Source organism: Varanus komodoensis, unplaced genomic scaffold (genome assembly GCF_004798865.1).
Source record: "Varanus komodoensis strain SLA01 unplaced genomic scaffold, ASM479886v1 scaffold4, whole genome shotgun sequence".
Taxonomy (NCBI): Eukaryota; Metazoa; Chordata; class Lepidosauria; order Squamata; family Varanidae; genus Varanus; species Varanus komodoensis.
The window spans coordinates 58641050-58653756 of NW_025335941.1; the positions used below are offsets into that span (position 1 = coordinate 58641050).

The window sequence follows — 12707 nt, forward strand, 5'->3', positions numbered from 1 at the left end:
GGTCTCTTCAGCCTGGAGAAGAGGAGACTCAGAGGGGATATTTTGGAGACATACAGGTATGTGAGGGGATGTCACATGGAGGTGGGTAGAGACCTGTTCTCCCATCCAGAGGAAGGCAGGACACGCTCCAATGGAACAAAGCTCAGGGAACCAAGGTTCCATTTGGATGCCAGGAAGCACTTCCTGACAGTCAGGACCCCAAGGGTGTGGAATGGGCTTCCACGAGAGGTCGTTGAGGCCCCATCGGTGCAGGTGTTCAAGGATAGGCTGGACGTCCACATGGTGGGCATGTCGTGAGCGGAGCCAGCTGGTGCTGGAGGTCAGACTAGATGGCCTGGGAGACCCCTTCTGACTCACTCTGTTTCTATGTTTCTATACTCCTGGCCCTCCTATCCCATGCCCCCTCCCAGCAGTTGTAGGTTCTGGCTATTCACAGAGCCTACCTGAACGTGTGGGGAAGGCAGCCTTGAGATAAGCTTCTCCCCACATGTTCAGCCTTTTCCCTTCTTGATATCAGGAGGTCCCATTTTCCAGGTTCCGGCCTCCCAGTGGGAGAATCTGGATCTCCCTGACCTTGAAATGTGCCCTAGCACAGCTGGCTCCTGACAGTTAGGACCCCAAAGGAATGGAATGGGCTTCTACGGGAGGTGGTTGAGGCCCCATCAATGAGGGTGTTCAAGGATAGGCTGGACATGCACATGGTGGGCATGTCGTGAGCAGAGCTGGCTGGAGGTGGAGGTCAGACTAGATGGCCCGGGAGGCCCCTTCTGACTTGCAAAACAATTAAATGAAGGTGCTTTGAAAGTCCTTCTTGGTGCTGCCAGTGCTTGGGCCTGATACGTTTAAATGGAGGATCCCATCACCATTCCTCCCCCACGGAAACAGAACTGCAAATGTTATTGTGCACAGAGAGGGCAGAACAGTTCTGGAATTGCCCCCACAAAATGCCCCAGACATTTATACAGACTTCCTTCTGAGGATCAGTCCGTGATGCAGCCTCTCGCATCAAGGAAGCCGCTTGCGTGGGGAATTGGCAGACCACATGGTGCCAGAAGGGAAACTGCGTCTATCTGGACAGCTTCCTCGTAAAGCCTCGGCAGGGGCTGCAGCAGCCTTGCCACCACCAGCGAGGGACTCTCTTTGAGGTGTGTGTGTGTGTGTGTGTGTCACTCTATAAAAATAGTGTCAACTTGGAATACAGGTTTCCCCAGCTACTCAGAGGCACTGAGTGTTTTCTGCTATGCATGAACAGTATATGAGGACATGTCTACAGCACAGGACAAAGCAAGGCTAATGCACCTTACTGTAACCCTTTGGAGGATCTCCCTTGGGTGGTCTCCCTCACCCCACTAAATTAAGCCACCCATCAATCACTTCATGGGAAGAACTGAGGACCCTCAACATTTTTTTGGAAAGTAGGGAGGATTCCACTAGGAACGGACCTCAGTTCACTAGACAGATAGAACAAAGCCAACCAACCTTAAAATGTCCTCCTCCTCTTCCAAGACTTTTCTCCATTCCCTTCGGTTGGAATATCTATGGACTTTACAGCTTTAGGGGATTTTGGACCCTGACAGGAGGAAGAGGAGGAAAAGGGGCAACTTCCAGAGCAAAGGCCATTAGGAAAACAACTGCAAATAAAACTGCCCCTTGGCGGGCTGGGGAAGTCTGCCCCAGAGTGCAGGACGGCCAACACAGCACAAGGATCTCCTTAAAGAAAAGCAATGCCCAGAGAAACATGAATACAGATGCAACAGGGACGATGGCTACAGCCATAAATTCACTGGGCTCATTATTAGTGGGGTGATAGCAGCTCCTCAAGTATAAGTCCTTCAAGAAGGCTGGCAAAAACCAAGCTCATCCCGTGTTGGTCCCAGCTCACCCAAATGTGTCTAGGTCTCTGCCCCCACCCACAAACTGTTCTTGGTTTAATGCAAGTGGGTTGCCATCTTTTGTTGCAGTCCATGGCTGGTGCACATGGATTAACTAGCTATCATGATTTCAGGGATATGATCTTGGTCGGCAGAGGCTGAGGGATCCAATCTGAGCAGGGTGGTTTTTTGTTGCTATGTGCTGTCATCTCCGAGTGATGGTGACCCCGTGAATGAATGCTCTGCAAGATGTCCTCTTCTTGACAGCCCTGCTCAGCGCTTATAATCGCGGCACTGTGGCTTCCTTTATGCAATCCATCTATCTTACATTTGGTCTTTCCCTTCTTCTTCTTCCTAGAGATTCCTTTTGACACTGGATTTTACAGGCACCATCCATGCTACTGAATCTGTTTTGCAAGAGGGGGTGGATGTCAGAAACATGGAACACTGCTCTACCGTTCGGCCTGAAACCTGGAGCATCGGTGGCACCAGCCTCCCGTGCTCTCAGCTTTAAAAATGCAGTGACAGTCCTACTAGGTTCACTTCTAGGATAATCATGGTAATGAGATTCTCAACTGAAACAAAAGGAGGAGGCATCCCCTTGGAAAACGTGTAGGAAGAGAAAATGTTGTTCAGTTATACGGCAGTACTGAAGCATATTAATTTAGGGAAAACACTTTAAATGCATAGGAATTTTGCAGGGGATATTGCATCGGCTTTAGAGGCATACAAAAAGCAGTTAAGCACCACAATAGAAGAAAACAGACTGCCTTGTAATTAAACAAAGCTTCACTAACCTGAATGGCAGGGCTTCTTTGCAAGGCATGGCTAGAAGGATTGAATCTTCCAAAGAACTGCGATCTGCAAGGAGCTTTTGTAATAGGCACAGCCTTGCCAATTTAAAGTAGCTGTACTTGTGTGAGTAGCGATCTTAGGACCTTGAACGGATCACTGAAGTCATCCTGTAATGATTAGGGTGACTACTTAAGCATTGCCAAAGAAGAGGTCCATCTAGTATGCATGTGTAGAGATGCAAAGTTAGAAATCGTCATCGTGGTTGTTGTTGTTGTTAGTCACGAAGTCCCATCCGACCCATCGAGACATGGACAACATGTCCCATGTCCCATGGACAACATTTCTCCAGGACTTCCTGTCCTCCACCATCCCCCAGAGTTCCCCTAAGCTCACGCCGACTGCTTCAGTGACTCCATCTAGCCACCTCATTCTCTGCCGTCCCCTTCTTCTTTTGCCATCTATTGTTCCCAGCATCAGGCTCTCCTCCAGGGAGTCCTTCCTCCTCATTAGGTGGCCAAAGTATTTGAGCTTCATCTTCAGGATCTGGCCTTCTAAAGAGCAGTCAGGGCTGATCTCCTCTAGGACTGACTGGTCTGATCTCCTTGCTGGCCAAGGGACTCGCTGGATCTTCTCCAGCACCACAATTCATTACTCCTCTTCAATCAACAGAGTAATGAAGGCCATAGTGAGGAAAGTTCTGACCATCCACATGCACTTGACAGTCCAAGCTGTGGATGGACAACTGTAAGGCTGTCACTCTCCCTTTGAAACTTGGTCTTTCACATAGAAAACTGTCCTCTGCCAACCTTTAAATAGAGAACTATGCTTGTAAAGCATGGCATGTGGCCACCCCATTAGCAGGTGCAACTTTGAAAATCTGTAATAGCAGAACTGTACAGAAAAGGAAACTTAGCATCTCTTATGCATCCCTGTAAAGATCTCATAATAATCCATGCTGTTCAAGGTCAGCCTTCTGTATGGGGACTACAACTCCCATCAGCCCCAGACAGCATGGAGAAATCTATGAAGGGACCCAAGCTGTGAAAGGCTGTATGTCCCTTCCATGTGGAAGTCTCAGAAGGTTGTTGGCCAAAAGTCAGTCTTTTTCAGCAATGGCTTTACATTTCAGAAAGGGTCTGCCCAAGCCAGCTTTTCAAGAAGTCTTCAAAGTTTTTCAAGACCATCAAGTGATGGAGACAATTTCCTGAGGCTGTTTTGTCTTGCAGGTGGTTTTATTGTGTTTTATATTTTACTCGGAGGTGTTTTTTGGGGGGCAGGGGGGTTGTTTGCACTTTTAGGAACGTCATTTAACATAGATCCCTTTTATTTGTGAATTTTTTATATAAAGTCAAAGAAGTCCACCCTGATTGAAATCTATTAACAGATTCTAGGATGTACAGAGCTCTTCTAAAAAATAAACTAATAAATCACTAGTCCTCTTGACATTTTGGGGGCTATTTCAACATTCTCCAGATGTTTTCCACATTCACTTCTAATTGTTTTTGCCAAAATATTGGTGGTGACTGTAAATTTGGGATAAGCCAAAACTGGGACTTTCTGGTAGATTTCTGGGTAATTTGAAGTATATCAGCAAGGATTCTTGACTGTCATTTGTTTAATGATAGCAACCTCAAAATGAGCTCTTCTATCTAAATTAGGCTGCTGAAATTAGGAGAGCATGGGATAGTTAATAGTGCACTTTTGTGTGAAAATTCTGTTCCAATACAGATAACAAATCTCTAAGCTCAGAATGTGCTCAGAGGCACAGTGACTGCCTTTAATACCTGGTTTTGGTTGGCGGATCCAGTTGAAGTTCTAGTAAGCAACAAAACAGATCTGATAAGACGGATCTGCTCATCCCTGCCATTCTTGAAACTGTAGGAGTGTGGTTAGAGTGATGGTCCGGAGACCTGAGACACCTGGGTTCCAGGCCCCATTCAGCCATGCAGTTCAATGGTGACTTCTGGTCAGTCACTCACTCTCAGCCTAACCTGCCTCACTGTTATTGTGAGGATAAAACAAAGCTGGGGAAGCTTGTGTTCCTCACAAAAGGGGAAAGGGGTGAAAGATAAATGCAATGCAATAATTGATGATGAAGATGAGGATGATGGCTGCTTTAGGTTCTTAGGCATATAAATATACTAAATACGTATATCTAAAAAGAAACCAACAACATTTTTATCATCTTTCTCTTGAAAGCTGTGAAGACTACAATGAAATCCTTCTTTCTGAATGGAGAAAGGAAGTCGGAAATTCTGTAGAAAATGTTCCCAAACACCCATGCTTCAATTCCTCTGAAAGACCTGCCTGCTGCTTTTTAACACCCCTCTCATCTGGTCGTCCCATCATGTTTCCCACACTGGCTTAAACTGTTTCCTAAAATGCTCCTTCTGATTGTTATCTTGTTATTGAAGGAAGATGTCTGTGGGAACTTTGGTCTTTTGGTTTCTGCACAGTCCAACGAGAGGAGGGTGGTGGCCCATATGCCCGGCGACATTATCATTGGGGCTTTGTTCTCGGTCCATCATCAGCCAACGGTCGACAAGGTCCATGAGAGGAAATGTGGAGAGGTGAGAGAGCAATATGGGATCCAGAGAGTGGAGGCCATGCTCCATACACTAGACAGGATTAACCAGAACCAAACGCTGTTGCCCAACATAACACTGGGCTGTGAGATAAGGGACTCGTGTTGGCATTCGGCGGTAGCTCTCGAGCAAAGCATCGAGTTCATAAGGGATTCTCTCATCTCAGCAGAAGAGGAAGAAGGATTGATGAAGTGTGTGGATGGATCTTCTTCTTCCTTCCATGGCAAGAAGCCCATTGTTGGAGTCATTGGGCCTGGGTCCAGCTCTGTGGCAATCCAGGTCCAAAACTTGTTGCAACTTTTCAACATACCTCAGATAGCCTACTCAGCCACAAGCATGGACTTAAGTGACAAAACCCTGTTCAAATACTTCATGAGAGTGGTACCCTCTGATGCTCAGCAGGCTCGAGCGATGGTGGACATTGTGAAGAGGTACAACTGGACCTATGTGTCTGCAGTACATACAGAAGGTAAGGAGCTTTGTTTTATCGAACTATGACATTCTCATGTGGTAAAGGGATGGTCCAGGTTACTGTATGCATATTTACTAAGTTTACTTAATATTATGTAGCACTGATTTTTTTGTCTACGTACTATAATAATAGTAGTAGCAGCAATATTGTTATTATTCTTAGGAGCAACAAGAACTTATACGAACATATCAGAATAGTGCATATCATTGCAAGAAATGTAACACAGAAGATAATATTCTGCTTAGAGTAATTGCTTAAAAAAGGCTTCATATCTAGGCAGGAGTAGAATTTACTCAGGAGTAAATTAAATTGATGGGATCTATTTTTCAGGAAAGACATATGGAATTGGAATTCAAATCATGTTTATACAATTAAGTTGAACCAATCCATCATAATTTTCACAATATTCCATATGTTAGGGTTGAGGTCACCAAATCATTAATTGATTGTGATCTTTGCTTCTGGTATTTCATGCAATATATTTATTTGATGAGACCAATGATCAGTTAAGACGTGTTGATCATATATATTGGGTTGCAGGGAAGCCTTCTAACTCTTTGTCACTAGGGTTCTTTCTATGATTGCTGATTTAAAAATCAATATAGTCCTTTGTGTTTCAATTTTACATAGCTTAATGACTTATGGATCCTATAGGGACCATTACCACTGCAATCTATATGTCTTGCCTTTGACACTGTTTACTTGAGGGTGTGTTTTATGTAACAATAACAAGGGTGTAACAATGTTTTATGACCACCCTCCATGGGCATATTTTTCCATTCCCCATTTCCTCTGTTTAGCAACTGTTCTTATGATTCTAGGTGGTCAAGTGAACTTTGCATGAGAATACAAATCAGTTTCTTCTTTTATTGGCATGTGGTGGCATTCTATTACCTATTTTCCCATTGTATTATCATATTCTCTTAGGAATCCACATTCCAGTAATTTTACCCCAGGCAGAGATGTATCAGCCTGGCTAAAACTAGGCCAGGGACTATGGGAATTGTAGTTCTTCCCAGAGTTCCTGCAAGTGGACTCCAAAAATAGCTCCAATAATTCTGGAGCCAGTCTTAATTCAGCCTGAATCCCCACTCAGGTAGAAAAGCATGAGAATTTCATTCCAAGGTGAAATCGTGATGGATTTTACCAGTTTGACTAGGCAGGTGTGATTTTCTGCACCAACATCAGGTAGATCTGTAGTGACTTGATCCAGGAAACAGATTTTTTAAAATGTTGTTGGCAAGTTGCACAAATGGCATCGCAATGTGTTCAAACAGGATCGAGGAGCTATTCTTACTCTTCAGAATTATTTGGTATACTAATATAGTGGCTGTTCACCAGCTTGCCTGTTCATTTGGGACTCTTTTTGCTTGGGAACTACCCTACTGGATGATAAAATTGACCAGTTCTTTGACACGGAAGGAATTTGGATCTGCTGGGCTCAACGAAACAACAAATGTCTACAAATGCAACTTGCACAAGACCACAATAAAACATGATCCCCCTACAATCCCCTCTGTGCACATTTAAAGACCCCCCCTCCAAATGATCTCTTTGTGTGTGTGTCCCATTTGCACAAATCAGGGACCCCAAGATGATTTGTTTTATTCAATGCATGCATGAATGCAAACAAAGCATTTCCAGGACAGGAAAGGAAATCTTCTGCATTAATGGCTTCCTTCCCTTTCATCTGATCGCATGGATCACTAGAAACCTGGCATCTCTCCATGCCTGCACCAGTCATCCAGTGCGAGCCATTTGCCCCCGTGGACCCATGCCTTTCACGGTAAGACATTCCCTTGGGGAGTGGGAGTTGCCATGACTCGCTGCTGCCATTGGCGTCCTCCCTCTTGGAAGCAGGACACGTGTCTGGCTTTGTGCTGTTATGAAGAATGTTTTCCACATCACTTCCCTCTTAAATAAAGTGCTTAACCCAGAAGTCCTTTAGATGACATTTTGAAAATGTCTAGCTAATTAGCTAAATGTATCTAATGCTCAGGGCAACTGGAATATATATTACATCACTGGCAGTTTACAGAATATAGGAAAAAACATTGGGGCAGTAACAGGGAGGGCTCAGAAGCACAAAGTAGGATGAAAGAAGACTGCCAATGTGTGATATGAGAACTTTGAGCACAACAAGAGTGATGGGTTTCCTTCTGGGAGGCTTGACTTCTGCTCCAGATGGGGTTCATGGGTCCAGATCCCATCAATAGGTAATAGAATATGGAATGGGATAAATCTTTTTGTCGGATGCATGAATGAACTCATAGCCTAGGATTTTCTTGGAGGACCCAGTCCAGGTCCCACAGGAAACTGGAACAAAAACTTTTAGACTTAGCCCCAAGCTTGTAGACCTATCTTCTAAGCCCAGCCTAAGTCCACACTATTGCTCTTGAGATGCTAGACAATGGCAGTGCTTTTTCCAAGAACATTTCCCAGAGAAGAGCTTTCCTGGGTTGCTCACCCATTGGTTATTTCCTTCCACCGAATGCAATAATTGATCACTTCCTCTTGTGCTTTACTCTTTGTTTCATGTGTTTGAAATGGTGTCCCTTCATGAAGGGTCAAAAGTCCACTTTCGCTAGCAGCACTCCTCTAAGGGCAGAAACCAGGGGACTTGGGTTCATATAGGAATGCGGGATCATGGGAACTGGTTCCTGCAGTGAGCAAGATGCTGACCCAATCCAGGTTGCCCAGCCCTGGTCCCACTTTAGGACCCTTGTTCCCTGAAAACAGTTAAGGGAAAAACCGCAGAGCAACTCAGAAAACAGAAAAGCAGGGTTGATCTCACTGGGAAGGGAAAAGTGAGAGGGAAGAAGGCAAGCACCAAAACAAATCAACAATTTAAAGTAAAACTCTAAACCATAAAATAAAGGGATGGTTATATGGCTTGCCTGTGTAGGGTATTTTAAGAACAATGTTGTATTTTAAATGCCCCCTTCCATAAATGTTATATTTATGTTTACATGGTCATGTAGAGTCATGTGGAAATGACTTCAGAGGATTCTTCACTGTGTTATGTTGGCAGAGAAATGCATTTGTCCTTCCTGCCCCAACACTGGATTATTTCTCTGCAGGGGAAAAATATTTCCTGGTACTTTCTCCAGGCAGGGCTCACCGGAACTTGCTTATTCCAAAGTTTCCTTTTGAGGGAGTTCAGGGGTGCTACTGCTGCTCCTGAAAGGGGCATCCTGGCATCTCTTTAGCACAGTCCACAATGCCTGGGGCTGTGTGCCATCCCAGGATGTGTGTGTGTGTGTGTGTGTGGAGCGTAGGACTGCCAGCTATCACCAAGGGAAGTTGGAGACTCTTTGCAGAAAATTCTGCCAGGTGCCCTGGTTTTCTTAGGACAAGAGAAAGAAACCCCTCAAACATTTTCTTGGGAAAAAGTGTCCTGAGACCTCCTGGCTCAGCTCTGTTAGTATGGATTTTTAAAGCTTCTTAGACACCTTTTCGATCTTTTTAGACTCAACAATGGTGGGAATGAGTAAAAACATTGTAAATAAATATAAAGCTGCCTTTTCCTGAATCTGGCAACCATTTTGCCTCTTGGTTGGAATATCTTTCCTGAAGGCAGTAATTCCCAGCCTCTCAGGTCATCATCTTTCCTAGCTTTATTTGGAGATGCCTGGCATTCTTCTGCTTCTTCTGCTAAGATTACATTTACACCCTTGTTTCCTTCTTCTGGTAAGGAACATAAGAATATAAGAAGAGCCATGCTGGATCAGACCAATGGTCCATTTAGTACACCTGGTGGTAGACCAGCTGCCCATAGGATCCTTCACACAGGATGGGTGCAAGACCTCCATCTGCCCAAGCTCCTTGGCAGCTGGTGCACGCAGGCAGGCCACCTCTGCTAAGGGAAATCACACTTAGTCTGCAAGGCTAGTAGCTATTGATAGCATCCTCCCCATTTAATCAGTTGTACCAGGTCAAGAGCCTTGAGCCTTGAAAAGAGGAGAGTGAGGGGGGACATGGTGTCCCTCTAGAAGTACCTCAAAGGCTGTCACAAAGGGGAAGGGCAAGGTCTCTTCTTGCTGATGCCAGAGTGTAGAACATGGAATAATCAGTTCAAGTTGTGGCAAGCCAGATTCATGCTGGACATCAGGAAAAGCTTCCTAACTGTCAGAGCAATATGACAGTGGAACCAGCTGCCCAGAGAGGTGGTGGGCTCTCCCACACTGGAGACATTCAAGGAGAAACTGGACAGCCACCTGAGTGGGATGGTGTAATGTGGTGTCCTGCAACAGCAGGGGGTTGGACCTGATGGGCTTCATGGCCCCTTCCTGTCATTGTGAGGATAAGATTGAGAGGAGGAGGAGAATTATGAAAGCTGCTTTGAGCTTCTTAAAAGAAACATGGTGGGGTATAAATATAATAAATACATTCCCATGCAAACTTCTGTGATTGACGGAACAGAAGCGCACAATAAAAGCCTTGTGCAGTGAAGCTCTTTTCCTCGTTGGCCCAAATCCAATCAATTAAAATGAGTTGTGCTTACAGTCCATGGAAATGAATGGGACAAGTTAATCCTGGATAAGTACCCAAATGTTAAAGGTATCAGAACCTCGTAGTGTTTTCTGCTTTTTGGTTTTATTCAGTGTTCCTTCGTTTATCCTCACACATTCATTCTCAGCCAAAGAACGCTTAAACTGGTTCATTCCCTCGCTAAAGCATCTAAAATCGATACAAAAAGTAGACATTAAAAATCACAAAAGCAACCAGCAATGAAAGAAACTGGTGGTGTTGCAGCAGCCTGATCAGCCCCATGCCTTCTAGCAATAAAATGTTTAATCAGCTCACTCCCTTATCCTGGGTGACATGCTCTGATTGCCTTCTCTCTCATCAAAGAAAATTAAGTTTCTAATGGACTCGCTGAAGAACAATGATGTGTGCAGAGCAGACTTTTGCTGTTTGCGATCTACACAAGTTAGACCAAATCCAGCATTTGAACATCTCAGAGAATGCTTTCTGCTTCCCAGAGAGTCAAGATCCTCTCACGACTCCTCGTGCAAATATGGTCCCACATGTAGCATAGCTTTCTCTGTCAATTCCCCATCCCCATCTCCCAGCATGGCTGCAGAACAACCACAGTTTGCTTGCTGTTGCTGATTTCCAAGCCAGTGAAGCTCTGGGTACGTGCAACAGAAGGAGATGGTGGAATGTGTGATGGTCAGCTGGAATGTATCGTGCTGTGATGGTAAATTGGACAGTGTCATGGTAGGTGCGAGGGAGAAAGAAAGAGAGAGAGAGAGAGCTAGTTTCCCAAGTTCAAAACCTCCTAGAAGGAAATAAAATCTAACAAGAACTAGGGATGCTGACTTTAAATTTACCTCAATCCATTGCTTACTGTGTTAGATTTCTGATTGTGCAGAATGTTTATTTTCAGTTTTGCATAGGTGAGTGGGAAGCAGTCAAAGGTATGATTTCTCAGTACAGTCTGGAACAATGCAGTTCATTCAGCCATCTCAGGATCTCCTTATTCTGTATTGTCATAAGTCCAGGTCAAAGGTGGTTGGACTCCATGGAATGTTTGAGATCTCTGTACTGGACCCAAGCCATGACTGCCCATCATTGCTTTCCATGAATTAAAGCATGAGTCACTTTCTCTGGATCCAGCCTAGTACTTTTACACACTGTGTGTGTGTGTGTGTGTGTGTGTTATTTTGGTTTAACTGTATTGTCCAATACTTGGGAAACAATAGCTGAAAAGTGGTTTATACCTTGTACAGAAAGAAAGTAAGAGAGAGAGAGAGAGAGAGAGAGAGAGAGAGAGAGAGAGAGAGAGAGAGAGAGAGAGAGAGAGAGATCATTCTTGGAATGGCAAGTAGCATTGTATGTTTGTGTAGATTAAAATAGGGAGGAGGGAGGGACAGCGTGAGAGAAAATCCAACACATACTCACTTTGTCAACAGATATATAACATATATAGAATCACAGAATAGTAGAGTTGGAAGAGGCCATGAGGCCATCAAGTCCAACTCCCTGCTGTTGCAGGACACCATGTTACACCGTCCCACTCAGATGGCTGCCCAGTTTCTTTTATATATAATAATAAAAGTTTTTTTTAATTAAAACTATGGTGTCGTATAAAAGCACCAAATAAATCCTAGCAGCAATGTAAAGGTTTAAAATACAGAAACAGATTAAAAGCAACTAAAGCAGAAAGGCTAGAATGCCAAAGAAGTACTTCTTAAAATTATTTTTTTTATTTATTTAAAACATTTTTATGCCGCCCCCATCACAACAAAGCCTCGGTGCGGCTCACAACAGAAACAAAATACATAAATACATAAATACATAAATACATAAATAATAACAATATAACAATAAAAAATATTTAAAACCCCCCGGTGCATCTCAGCTAAAAATGTAAAATCCTATAAATACAAATAATTTAACAATTAAAATAAGTTTTAAATAAAAAGGTCTTAGCCTGACGCCGAAAAACAAATAACAACGGCACCAGGCGGACCTCTCTGGGGAGCGCATTCCATAGATGGGGCGCCACCACAGAGAAAGCCCTCCTCTGGGTACTCACCCTCCTAATATCATTCACAGAGGGTTCCCGGAGAAGGGCATCTGTTGCTGATCTCAAGGGGCAGGAGGGCATATATGGATGCAAGTGTTCCTTTAGATATCCAGGTCCCAAGCCATATAGGTCATAACCAACATTAAAAAATATATTTTAATTGTATGGATGAGACTGCTCCATGCCCTCTTAGCAGACCCAGGCAATGCCGTTGTAACCAAAAGCCTTGACTATGCAAATGCTGAACAACCAGGCTGGCTTTGAACAACAGATGTATTGCAGAGATCAATAATAGAAGGAACAAACAAAGTCAGAACCCTGGCCACTAGGGATCACTGGCCCAGTGACCCAAAGCTGATTCCAAGCTGAATATCTGTCCTCCTTCATAAAAGGAAGAAATGCCCAAACTGTTCGAGGCAGATCTGCCTACTTAACAGCCAGTCGTCTGG

General features: G+C 44.1%; 1 protein-coding gene across 4 annotated transcripts in view; it reads left to right on the forward strand.

The window, feature by feature from the left end:
• Nucleotides 1-5047: 5047 nt before the first annotated feature.
• The window catches only part of GRM5 (glutamate metabotropic receptor 5), a 229363-nt gene continuing 221703 nt past the window's right edge, over nucleotides 5048-12707 (forward strand). For all 4 annotated transcript variants that reach the window (XM_044442027.1, XM_044442023.1, XM_044442025.1 and 1 more), the window contains exon 1: nucleotides 5048-5720. In XM_044442027.1, coding sequence (XP_044297962.1) covers nucleotides 5048-5720 — 673 coding nt within the window. The remainder of the gene's footprint in view (nucleotides 5721-12707) is intronic.